The following is a 13,939-nucleotide window of genomic DNA, read 5'->3' on the forward strand; positions in this document are numbered from 1 at the left end:
AAGCAGAATTATTTTTTTAACTTTTATTAATTACACTTTATTCACTTTGTATTCCCCCATAAACCCCTCCCTTCTCCCCCACCCCCCGATCCCACCCTCCCTTCCCCTTCTTCACACATGCCCCTCCCCAAGTCCACTGATAAGGGAGGTCCCCCTCTCCTTCCTTCTGATCCTAGTCTATCAGATCTCATCAGGAGTGGCTGCATTGTCTTCTTCTGTGGCCTGGTAAGGCTGCTCCCCCTTCAGGGGGAGGTGATCAAAGAGCAGGACAATCAGTTCATGTCAGAGGCAGTCCCTCTTCCCATTACTATTTTTAAAGGCATTTAAAGTGAACATATATTTAATTTTATTTTGGTTAATTTTAAAAAGTCTTAGTGTAGTGTGAGGCTCACAGAGATATTAGAACCTGCCAGTAAGTGACAGCTAATGCTGCCTGTCCTAAAGAGACCATAGTTAAGACCGTGGCAGTGAATTCATTCTCTCACGGGCTTGCCAAATCTGTATCTGACTGTTTCTCGGTTACGGTGAGTGTTGTAGAGACTGGCTAGAAGTTCTTCGTCAAACCTGCTTCCTTGTAGTTTGGGGTATAAACCGTTCTACTTCCTCTCCTCCCTTTCAGTTGTAAGTGACTAAGAAAAGAATTCTAATCAAAAGAAGGCATTCACAGGAAACATAAGTTTCTTGCAGGTCCGGTGCACAAAAATGTACCTTCAAATGTTTTTCTCTTTCCCTAGCTGTCAGCAGGATGGTCGCTTTCTATAAAACAGGGGTTAATAATGTGACGACTACTATTAACCTAAAATCCTGAATAATTACTTGGTCCTTCTGTCCATGGGAACTAGCGGTTAATTCTCTTTGTCATAAATAACTGGAGTTTTGTGGTTTACCTGTTACAACTAACATCAGTACGCTACTACAGTGACATTTTAAAAAATGATCTTCTTTGAACATGAAAGGCTAGAAAATTGTTCTGGTAGACTAAGTCAAGGCCAAGATATTATGAAACACTACCCTTTAGAGAGCCTAGAGTATTTACAACATGAAAGTGATGACTGGAGAGTCTTCTCCTGACACTTGCTAGTAATTTCATTTACATAAATTTCTCCCTTAATTAGAAATAAGCAGCACTCTTTCCCTTATTCCTTATTTGATTTAAAGTATATGACATGATATCAGCATATTATATGATCAGCAAGCATATAAAATAATCAAGAATTGAATCAGCAAGGAGCCAAATCATTTAACATCCTGTTAACCATATTAAAGAATATGGACTTAATACTGATGGTAAGGGAGAGTCTCTGGAAGATTTACAAAGAAAGTGATTTTTATCATCAGAAAGATCACTGTAGTAAAAATAAGTTTTTCTAACCTGAAACAGGCTTATGACTCAAATGGATTGTGTCACTTTGGAGAGCTATCTTGTAATAATTAAAATTTATCTTCTAATAATCTAGGTATGAGATGGTTATGCTATAATCTTGATCTAGACCAGATTTTAGTGATCCCATGAATGGAGATAAGAAAATGAATTTATGCCTAGAAGGGGAACTGTCAGGATGAGAGATTATCTAAAATGGGAGGCCACAGAAGGAGTCTGGGAAAAGCCCGATTACTCCTACTGCAAGGTCAAGGTGACCCAATGGGTGGTACTGACACCGTACAGTTAAGAACAGGAACAGAATGGATAAGAAAACGAATTATGTTCTTCACAGCAGTTGGGTTTGGCACACAATGATTGCTTCATCTCGTATCTTCTAGAAATAATCACATTCCTACTTTCCCATCAGCTCACTCCCCTTTTCCTGTCCTTTGTCATCTGCTTTATTTTACCTGAAGGAATTTTATTTTATTTTATTTTATTTTAAAACATTCTCTGAGTTTATTTGAATATACGTATCCTATTTTACATAAACTATAAACAAGTGTGCAAAAACAAAATGCTTTGCTTCCTTTTCCAAACAAAAGCCTATGCTGCTAGAAGAAATTACAATAAAAAGTCGGTGTTTTCCATATGATGAAGTAGAATGCACACATAGATAATACATGTACAGTTCTCCCAAAGATTTTTCAGTCCCTCATATTAAACATCTGGTTCTTCAGTAAGTTCTAGCTTTAACATTTAGACAAGGTCCAGACCTTCATGAAGGTCACAACCTTCATTCTCATCTTCTGCACAAAATAATGCAGATTTCTGCTCCAGCATCTTAACTGTTTTCCCTGTTTCACTCTGCAGTAAAGCCAATGTTATAAAATAACCCTGCAGTCCTACTACTCTGAGGACTAGAACTCTTCTTGGACTGTCTAAGAGAGTCGTGATAAGATCTAATTGTTTGTAGCTGCAGTGAGACCCAGCATAACCTGGCTTCTGTCTACCATCTCATTGGCGGCTGTTGGAGCTACCACCAGGGCATTAGCCATGAGTCATACTAGGCAGACTGCTCAGACCCTGAATAATCATTTAGCCAATGTAGCTCATGCCTTAGTTGTACATAAAGGAATTAATGCTCAACTAAAAGGAAGCTTGATGGTGGTCAATCAGAGGATTGACCTCTTGCAGGAGCAAATTGATACCCTATGGCAAATCGCTCAACCTGGCTGTCAATGAAAGTATGCTGGACTTTGTGTCACTAGCATACAACATGAGAATTTTTCCTGTGCTGCAAATCTGTCTAAACAATTGTCGAGCTATATTTTAGGTAATTGGACTGGAGAATTCGATACTACGATGGAGCAGCTGAGAGTGGCCATTGTCACAGTAAATTCTACCAGAGTGGACGCAGGACTGAAGGAATTTTATTAATGCACCGTTCTTATTTTCTGGGGTAAATTGTCTCAGGATTCCTCAGACTGGCTACGGCACTTTCCCAGGTGATTCTGTTATTCCGTGACACCATATATCGTGTATTGTAGGAATGTAACACACCCACTGTGCAGTTTCCATTCTGCACTTTACCAAAGACCAACTAGAGACAGAGTTTGTCTCCTGACACTTACTTTCTCATGCCTGTCATAACAGTATCAGAGTAAGAACTCTCAACTACAATGAGATCTTGAGGGGAGGCAAGATTGAATGAAGAAAACAGAATAATTTTGTAGAGGAACAAATTGAAAGCAACTAACAGCATTTTCTCTTCTACTCTTTGCTTCTGCTTGAAATTTGTGACATGCAGTGAGCACAGATGGCCACAAGACGATATCTGCACACACTCCCCCACTCCCATTCTCTTTTCCCACTTCTCCGTCACCCCCTACCAAGAGTGGTCATAAATCTCAGAACTGCTCCAGCATTCCCCTGAGCATTTGCCTCTGATCACAGTAGGAGCACACCGATCTTGTTAATAGACTCCACAAGTGTTTCCTCATCAAAATTAATAATTGAAAATGAGAAACTTGTGTATAAGTAACATGAAAATATATCATGGAAAATGATGTGTTCAAAAGTTCTGCTCTGTTCTCCATATTATTAAAGGATGAAAACAAATAGGAAGGCCCTGCCATTCCTACTTCTCAAATATAATAACTCTCTTTTGCAAATAGATGCAAACTTACCTTATATGTATCAAGGGTAAGACCGCCAAAACAAAATAGTAGAAATGAAGAGCTATACTAGGTGGCCTACAATAACTAGATTTTGAAGCCTCATTGCTGAAGACACCAAGACAGAGAAGTCTTACTAGAAGCGAGAAGGAATCGTCCTCCTACTAGCTGCCTTTCATAGTGACGGAAGCTGTTAGAGCAGTCAGGGAGAGAGGCCACCAGGGAGCTTACCGAGCTGTAGACAAATGGCCAGGTAAGAGATCCCTACTGGTCCGATAGTAGCCTGTTAGGGGTGACCTACTGTTTTTTAACTGAGTGGATCAGAGGACCATCCCACTGGATGGAGCTCATGTCTGCAATTACGGATCTCATTAAAGGCCTGTGGCTAAGTAGAGCACAGGCCCAAGAGCTAAACTTACTGCTTTTGTTTTGCTAAATGTTTATTTATGTTGTCAGACTGCCTCCTACATATTCATGTGCATCCCCACAGATGGGTACTGCCCTCTGTCTCAGTCAGAGAAGCTTCTTACAGTAAATGGTAGTTAATGCAGAGAACTGGGGCTGGCCAATATGCTGATAAAAAGTGACTATGGAGTGCTAAGCCTTCACGGGGACATCCATAGTATCCACTCCAAGGCTCAAGGAACACCAGAAAAAAAAAGTTGCAGAAAGGTGGAAGAGGCACGATGAGGGGGAGGGCTGTAAAATGCCTCTGGCCATGATGTGGCTATTGCACTCAGGCACTGACCTCAGCCAACACTGCTTGTGCATGGGCTGCAGAAGACTGGGCCTGCCAGCATTTATTCTTGAGTGAGGAAGCAGGTCATGGGGGGTTCTTCCCCTCCTTAGGAAATGTTGGCATTTAAAAGCTTCTGAAGGAGGAGTTACTGTTTCAGTGGTGTAGCTGAGAATAGATGAGCTTCCCAGTGAATACTCCGGTGAATAGCACCACACCTATGCCCACGAGGTCAGGCCTGTTTAAACTTGCTAGGCCACAGAACAAACTCAAAACAACAACAAAAAATAGAGTGCGGACTTGTAAGGAGGAGGGGGAGTATGTGAGTGGCATGAGACGTTGGGTTATGTGAGAGTAAACAAATGTATTAAATGCATGCATTAAATTGTCAAATAATACATTGAATTTAAAAAGAAATAGAAACAAATGAATAGATGTAGACTTGAATGGAACTTTCAAGACAATTGAGTTGATCGGAGTTGGAAAATGAAGCACTTTGAGCCAAGGAGCAAAGGTGGGGAATTGCACTGCAGGGTAAGGACACAGGCCACCTCACAGAGCGTGCCTCACGGAAAGTGCATGTGACAGCTGTGCTCTTAGCACCCTTACCCCTCAAAGCTGCTTCCTTGCAACTTTGGCATTGACTGGTCACTTCAAGAAATTCAGGCGCACCCCCTCTATTTATTGAGGAAGCACCACTTTTTAGTAGGATTCTTGGGTGATGAGTGTGGACAGAGGAACCTTGTATCCTGGTGAGTCCAACTGAGTCCTCTCTAGAGATGCTTCGCAGATGATTGTATATATCATGACATTTCTGAGGGTGGAATGTGTGTTGGGGCAAAGATAACTACATATTTCTGGATTATTATTTATTAAGAAATAATATTTTAAGTATACTTGTTTAATGTACTTTTTTGATTTGCACATTGTTTAGAAGTTTTGTTCAATTTTTTTGTATTGGTTTTAAAAGGCATGTGTTATTTCATACCAAGGAAAGAGAGAATAATGGAAGAAGCCATGTTTTTCTATTAGAGACTGCAGATGCTTGTGTAGATTATGGGCTCTCACTGGGGACTGTCATATATGGTTGCAGAAAGAGAACCCTGCAGATCTACGTTCAGTGTGTGTGGGGGTGTCCTGATGTTTTCTGTTCCAGAACATGAAGTCTCATGTGCCTATTCTTAGTGTTACAAAAAGACTACATTATATGTGTATTTTAAATAAAAATGAGATTGTACTTTATAGGATTATCTGCTTTCTCTTCTGGGTCACTAATGAATTTAATACATTTGCAACATCAGGGGCCAGGTGATGTCACATGTAAGAAATTAAATGTACAATGAAAAAGACTTGTTGGCAAGTTAAAAACCTCTGACACCCTTCTCTAATGTGAAGATAAAACTGTGTGAAATTAATACATTATTTGTATGCAAAATGGGGCAGCTGGGGCTGGTGAAAACAGTTTATTCTTTTTCCAATCCTGTTTACTCTATTAATATACTGAGCAAACTCTTTTAGCTAGATAGTGCCAAAGTAAACTTTTGCTTAGCTGGTGTCTGATTTTCATGATTCTCTGAATTAATAAGGTTCATTAAGTTCTAAGTAGATGCACTGCCTTGTGCATAGTTGGCACCACACTTCTGCCACACAACTGGGTCATCAGTGATCGGATGGGATGAGCTGCTTCAGGGGCCTGATTCTTGATAGGGTGCCACTGACATTTGTTCATAGCATTCATGTCTCAATCGCCCTTCACCTTCATGGGGATAACTTAGTATCTGTTGCATGGCCACACATTTGCAGCACCTGGTTGAGAATCTCTTTTCCTCTGTCTTCATCTAAGACTGTATATTGACTAGAGTATCTCAATGTCTCCCTGTAGAAGATCAAATGATGGTCCCAGTAACAGGACCTGACACTTACAGTCTGTAAATGAACAGAGAGGAGTGAGGAATGCCATGTCCACTTGTACACTTTGCCCTAGGGGGCAAGTTACAGGAGAGGCGTGCAACAGCTCAGGCAGGTGGGAGCATCTTCAGCTCAGTGATCCTTTGCTGGAGCCAGTCCTGTCCCAACTATGCGGATGGACTAGAACACGGATGGACTAGAAGTATTCCTCGGTGTCTTACCCTCACACCCATGTGTGGAAGGGGTCAGCCCTGCAGAGCGGCTTTGCTGGCTTGGACACTGGTGCTTCTCCTGCATGATTTCAGAGTTCTTGCCTGCATTTAGGGGTGCGGTTCGACTATTAGAGGAAACGCTTCTGCCTCTGGGATTAATGACTGTCACATGGCAAGATTGTAACAGTTATCTCTGTGGGCATTAAATGCAACCACCAGGATCCTACAAACAGGCAAAACAGGAGGCACTGGGCCCATGGAGACCGAGGTTGGATCAAGTCAGTCACAAGATAAGGAATGTTTGGCATCAAGGGAGCTGGAAGGCCCACAGAAGGAATCATTCCACGAGGACTGCAGAGGAGGCACAGATGTGCCACACTGTGAAGTCAGGCTTCTCACCTCCAAATCTGTGAAAGGATACATTTCTGTTTGAAATAAAAAAAAAAAAAAATGTGGCAATTTGTTACAAAAGAATCAGTGTGAGCCCTCCTCTATCCTTGGCATGTGAGTTTACAGGTGTCTGGGAGAGGACAGAAGAGCCATGATTTTAACGGTTTGAGTGGTTCTTTCCAAAACCTGATGAGAAGATAGCTGCGGTGAAGGGAGGCCATAATAAGGGAATACAGTACTGTCCAAGCTAAGTTCTCAGGATTAATCCAGGCCATTGCTGTTTTACTCAGGTTCTCCTCCAGCTACTTTCCAGAGACCCCCAGAAACAGATAGCTTGTAAGTTTTACAGTGGGAGGCACCAGTGAGAAACTAAAGGACAGGAGGAAGGCAGAAGGCTTTCTACTCTGAGTGGTGTGTTTGCTAACAGTAACTGTGCCATGGACAATTACAGAGCCCACGCAGCTGGCATGCTCCCAAAGGCAGGGGAAGGGCCCTTCAGTTTCAGCATCACAGCCTTCCTGGACTCTGGCTGTGGTGAGCCCGTGGGAGTGATTTGCCGGAGAATTCTGCACTATGAGCAGGAGTTGGATTCCTCAGCTTCCTGCAGAGCTATGGTGCCAAGGAAGCCACAGTAGTCAAGGCTTCAGCGGAAAGCGGGGCACCGTCTCAGTGAAATGCCACTTTTTCTTGTGTTTCTCCACAGAGTATGCAGGGCAAGTTTGTGGTGACTTCCTTAAGGTTCCAACCCCTGTGAGTCCCCCCATGCGTTCTACAGTTTTTGGTGACTATTTTCCTACACAAAACTCGTGTTTGAAGTAATTTATGCCAGGCTTTCAGATGTGGATGCAGTTTTATTTTTCCACAAGTGTCTTCAACATGTTTAAAAGGAATTTCTTTAAAATTATATGGCACATCGTTCTTTTCCATCAATGATTTAATTAAATCAGGTTAACCTTCAACTAACCACTCATGTAGTCTTTCATTTTTATTCACTTATATATGCATGCACAAACTCTTTTCTATTTTCATTATTCATTTCCCAACCCATTCACAGATACTTAGAATACATCTTTGAAGTTCAGGAGTGATGAAAGGGAACCTGATAGACAGAGGTTCAAATTAAAGTTATTCCGAATGCTTTCCAGGTCTTACTTATTTAATTTATGGTTTAATTCACTCTGTGAGATTCATTTCTTCTTAACATAATTTTATGATGATCTAGCTGGAGTAGTACACAGGAATTGCTGATACTAACCCATGAAATTAGAAGTTGGATTATTTGAACACCATTGGACTTAGCTGAATTTTAAAAATGAGTATCTGGTTTTAATGCGAAACATTCAGAATTGACCCTATCCAAACGAAGCCTATAAAGGTTTAGTATTAAAAGATTATGTTGAAGATGAATGATGGCATTTGGAGGTGGGGCTGTCATTTACATATTAAATCCAGAAATTAAAAATATTTATTACTTGTAAATTTGATTTATTATGTAGCAAAGTGACCCAAGATGAGGTTATTTCAACTCTCTGAAAACTGGAATCTAGGAATAATATCATCTAAAAAAAATAACTCTGAGGAATTTTGGCTTTTAATAATATAGTTTGATGCCGATGTGGAAGACTACCTGTAGTTAAAGGAAAGCCAACTTTTTGTTCATTTGACTACTATTTATTGACATTACAGAAACAAAAGCATTTTTCTGAATGGGTGCTTGATGTGAAATACTGTCTCAAATTTCAACCTCTCTATAAATTTATAGGAAAAAATACCTACTAAATGAGCAGATCTTGGTTATTTTATTTTTGCAGTTTTAGTTACAGAAATGTTTCTTTTTTATAGCTATAATGTGGCAGGCCTGTATTTTCTGATTTGCATTTGTTTGCCTGTTGAGTTTGTGATATGTCTCTAAGCATTTTTACTGAGCAAAAGGCGATCTGTCCTAAAGATAATGAATTTAACGTACCAAAGTATTGGATTGACTGTCAGTGCCTCTGATGATGAGCTGTACAAACTGAATAACGCCCTAATATTTATTGGCATCTTTGGGGAAATACGGTTGTAGGGGGAGTTCCTTAGAGTGGTCACTTTCATGGTCAGGAAGTAGTTTCTTGAGCTGAGCCCAGGTTAGGATGGGAGAAACGCTTCCCTATTCTGACCAATAACTGGGATTATTGGTCAGAACACACAGTGGAGAACCACGGATTAACTCAAGACACAAAGAACCAGGAGGTTGGGGGAGGTCACAGTCCTTGAGATCAGCTCCACATTATGAGTACATGGTGAGAGGTACTCTGTCCACTGCTTTCTCCTTCTGTCATGAATAGACACTAAGGAGATAATGTCAGGGTATGCTGTCTGATGCTTTGCTCATGTGGCAAAAGCCACTCTTGGCATATGGAGTAAGTGTTCCCAGGAAGTGGGCTGGTCATATTCAGAGGGCAGTGGTCTCTGGGGGCACCACACACCTCAGAAATCTCCAAAGATGGTCAGACAAATTCTGGCTAGAGGAGGCGATGTCGTTGAAAGGTTTTCCTTCCTACAGGCTGCCTTTCCTTTAAGCGGCAGACATCGGCATCAGACTCGGTACTGTCACTTGCCTCTGCATTTGCCTCTGCATTTGCAGTATGACGTGGATGCACACAGAGCTGAGAATAAGTCCCAGATTTTTGCCTTTTTTTCCTCGTTAGTTTTGGCTAGGTAAAAACCTCAAACCCCTAGGACTGCTGAAACACTACAAGAGGATTCAATGTCCTTAACAGTTCCTACAATGATTTACCTTTCTATTTTAATTACACTAAACATATATGCTGATTATTATTTTTTAAACCGAGGCCAGGCTGTAAGCACTAGTTGAATATTCTGAGTAAATGTGGTAAACAGACAGATGGTTTATAGTCATTTCTTTTACATTGTTCTGTGATCCATGTGTTGTGTTTTAAATCCATGACACAATGCTAAAATCTGTCAGATCACATGCTATTAAGGGGATGTCTGCAATTTCAGTGTGTTGCTGCCACTGCTGCTGTTGCTAGCCACACATGAGGTGTTCTAGGCTGATATGCCTTGAGAGTAGTTGAGAATGGCTGAATTAAATAGGGGGGATGAAAACCTGGCCATTGTTGACAGAAACCTGGCAACAGAAATTAACATGTAACTGATGATAAAGTGTTGCTATTTAGAGTGTGACAATTAGAGCTGTTTACATTTCCTTGGTGCTTAAGGGGGAAATAAAAGCCCAGGACATCAAATTTCTCCAACAATTTGGAATTTTATTCCATCCATGTACATGCATAGTAACAACATTTGTTGAGAAATTATTTCTATCAGAAGTAGAACATTATCTTCGTGATCACCAGGTGCAGTATTGCTACTCTTATATTTAAATAGATCTTATATATGAATTAAATTCATACTTGCAGCATTGAGTTTAGGGTTTCGATTTAGACTGTGCCTTTCAAAAGATAAAACTGGTTACTACGACTCCATTACTTACAATACTGCTTCCAGTAATTTTGTTCATTCTTTATAAAGTATTGCATTTAACAGCAAAGGTTTAAAAATTGAGACAGGGCTGCATCAGCGGGAAAAAAAAATACAAGTACTATACAAGAAAAAATTGCCATCTTCATTTAACATACATGTTTAAATCTGAGAAAATGGACAGAAATATACGGCTACATACGAATGCAAAGCCTAGTGACTAAGAGACTGTATTTGCTAAAATATAAAGTGCAAATGGAGCCTGATTATCCAAGAATTGAAATCTTAAGGCGTGTATATAGCATGTGTATTTCGAACATGTTTGCAGGTTATATTTTAGCATACACATATATCTGCAACAGCATATAGAAAAAAATCAGGATACACAAGTGCTTTTGAAGCTATTTCTAAAATGCTTTTCTGTATTGTCCGTGACTATTTTCTTTAAAAGCTACTATACAGTGCAAACCATATGTGCTACACAATAACTATACAATAACATTACAAATGACTTTAATATAAAGTTTTTAAATAAAAATAACATAACCACAGCTATGAATACTGCTGGTAAAATAAATTAATTTTTTTGAAAATGGCACCAATAATACACTTTACTAATGGTCTGTAATGAAATTACATCTTAAGTCTTCAACTCAGTCATAATGAATTATCTCCTGATTGCCAGATGTAATTCAAACAGCTTCTTCTTTGTTTTCTGGACTGTTTAGAAGAACATACTAAACACTGGTACCAAAGATGACTGCTTTCTTTTTTTTAACTCAGTTCATTTGACATGTTCTGCTGCATGTGATGAGCAATAAAACTTCTTGTGAGTTATAAAGTTTGAAAGGTTATTGAACTGGATGTCGCATAGCCGGCAGTATTTCCCACTGCTGGGGGCCTGGGTGGAGCCGTTCACACCTTTTGCTATGCTAGACAACTGTTCTTCCGCGGAGGGAGTTCCCGGGGAGACATTCTCATTTGCGGCTAACGGGTTCTCCGAGATCCACGAAGGCGACTTGTGGCCATCTTCGTGCTGGGCATTCTGGGAAATGTTCTCTTGCTGTGGGTTGGCTGTCGGTCTTTCATCTTGCTTCAGTCCACCATTCACTATGACCATGCCTCTGTTTTTGGGCAACAGTGGCAGAGACTCTTTCTTGGGCACGGCACACCCGTTCGAGGAGGCCTGGCCTTTAGGAGATTCGTTTTCTGCATTTGTGCTTTGTTCGACGTCGGTGTTGTGGATGACGAGGGAACCAGAGACATAATCGCTTGGTTTTATGCCGTAGTATGGAGAGAGTTGGTCGGCTCCTTTCGTCTTCTTTATTGCTCCGGGGTAAAGGCATTGGGGGAGAAACAAATGTTTGTTTTCTTCTTTTGTAGCAATGAGCTGAGCGGCTTCGCTGAAGACTTTCAGGCCTTGCAAAGTTGCTAAATGGGATGAAAACAAGTTTCCGTTGGGAGAGGGCTGCTTTGGATTGCCGTTCTTCTCACACTTGATCATGTTCCTTTCAAAGCTGACGTCTGGGCTGTTCCGCTCGCTTTCTGGATTGGGAAAGACTTTGCCGTCAAGCTGCCCCAGATCACTGCGCTGATGAGCAGTGACAGGGCAGAAATTCTGCTTGTGGGCCAGGTAGTTCTCCACCTTGTTGAAGCTGATCTTGCATACGGTGCACTCGTGGTAGTCTAGCAGCCTTTTAGGAGAGGCCGTGGTCCGCTCAGACTGCGATAAACACTTTTTGCTGAGATCGATGGGCGCGTCCATCTCCAGGCAGGAAACGCTGGGGTGGGTCGTGTCACACTTGGGGACTGGCGCACATTTGTTCATGGCCAACGATGTTTCCAAGTGCTTTGAGACGATTCCCGGGAAGATGTCGCACCGCGGGTGGTAGCATTCTCCCGGCCCTTCGGCGGGCTCTTGAGTGGAGCTGCAGGGATTGCTGAGGTTGGCGACATCAAGGAATCTCTGCGGGACCAGGGGCGGCCTCTGATCCTGCTCAGGCAGACACATCTCGTACATCTTTCTCCGCTTGCGTGTGCGCATGGTTCTCTGCATGGCTGGCACTTTGTTGGAAGCAGACCTCTTCAGCGGAGGGTCGTGGCGAGTTGCACAGTAATACTGTTTGTGGACCATGTACGTTTCGTGCCTGCTGAAGGTGATGTTACATGCTTCGCAGGTGGTCTTATTTGGGTCACTTTCGCCATCCACCAAGGGGCCGCTGGGATTTTTCACATCCACGGGCTTTCCGTTCATTTTGTCATCGGTGCTGTTGGAGGTGGACAGCTTTTTGGCTTGCGTGGAAAAGTCCTTCTCCTGGCCTTTCCCATTCGGCCCAATCAAATCTAAAACAGTGGAGGAGTTGATGCAGGGTGTTTGAAGAAGCGGGTTCTCTGCGTCTGAAGGATGAGAGGTGGGGTTGAGAAGGCTGATGGACGTCTGGCCGGTGCTGGGACTCACAGCTTCAGGGATCTTTTCGGAAACACTTGGGAACTCGGGGGATTTGGCCATCTGCTGCCATCGGCTGCTGCAGTAGTGCTTTTTATGGACGAGATAGTTATCCAAATTATTGAATGTTATGTTACACTCGAAGCAAGTGGCCCCTTTGGGCATCAAAGGGCTGTAAATTACAGGAGGGTAACTGCTGCTCCCGTGCCTCAGTCTGCGGTGCACCAGCTCCGACATCTTGGCTAAGATCTCGGAAGCCTGGGGGACCATCGTGATATCTTGCGGGAAGGCAAACTGAGAGAGGAAAGGTCCCACCGGGAAAGAGGGCCCGATGTTGGGTTGTACTGGAGATGAGGCAAGTCTTGGGCTGGAGGGCTCAGACTTAATTTTTGTGTAGGAGAAGCTTTGCTTGTTTGCTGCAGGCTGAATCTCCGCTCTCTGACCTGTGAGGAAGAGCTGCGTCTTTTTCTCACACTTGTCCAGTTCCGTGTCTGAGCTTGCATCTTTCGTCTGCATAGCCTTTTGGCTCTGGGAGAGGTCACTTCGGGCCAACAGGTCGGTGGCTGGCTGTAAGCCGTCTTCGGTTCCGCTGGGAGAGTGCTCCATGTCACTTTCTCTGGGAAGCTTGCCGCCGGGCACATGGAGGTCCTGGTGCTGCAGTAACTCCCGCTGGGTCTGGAAGCCGAAATGGCAGTGGTTGCATCTGAAGGCAGCTTGAGTGAGGTGGGAGAAGAGGTGCTGGTGGAAGCCGACCACAGAGTCAGCACTGTAGCTGCACACAGTGCACTTTAAACTTGCCCCCGGGGGCAGGAACTCCTCCATTTTCACTCCTGCCAAGACACACAAAACAGGGAAGCAGAGATGGGAACCTTCACCGGTGAGCTTGTGTCTTCACAACAGAAACAAACCCGTCAGATCCTTGTCCAGGATACTAACATTTAGTGACCATCTGAAATAATGTCCTAAGCCTCTTTCTGAGTGTTACGGTATAGATGGGGAGAACTATTAGCGATTCTATTTTATGGGTCAAAAAAACAAACTTAAATCTTAAGAGAATTAATTATGATAATCATACTGTGGAGGCATGGAGTTATGCCTAAGGCTTAGGCTTGTAATTTTTAAACATTTTGAGTATTATGCTCTATAATAGAAAGAAGTGAATATTAATTAGAATGGCTTCTAGCTACTGAATACCTACATGCAAGAAGAAACTATGGGGCTCTA

General features: G+C 42.3%; 1 protein-coding gene across 2 annotated transcripts in view; it reads right to left on the reverse strand.

Annotated features, from left to right (window-relative positions):
• Positions 1-10,037: 10,037 nt before the first annotated feature.
• Zfpm2 (zinc finger protein, FOG family member 2) overlaps positions 10,038-13,939 on the reverse strand; it is a 453,160-nt gene continuing 449,258 nt past the window's right edge. For both annotated transcript variants that reach the window (XM_060389514.1, XM_060389513.1), the window contains one exon: positions 10,038-13,545. In XM_060389514.1, the coding sequence (XP_060245497.1) occupies positions 11,054-13,545 (2,492 nt within the window). In that variant the 3' untranslated portion in view covers positions 10,038-11,053. The remainder of the gene's footprint in view (positions 13,546-13,939) is intronic.

This window comes from Meriones unguiculatus, chromosome 8 (genome assembly GCF_030254825.1).
Source record: "Meriones unguiculatus strain TT.TT164.6M chromosome 8, Bangor_MerUng_6.1, whole genome shotgun sequence".
NCBI classification, from domain to species: domain Eukaryota; kingdom Metazoa; phylum Chordata; class Mammalia; order Rodentia; family Muridae; genus Meriones; species Meriones unguiculatus.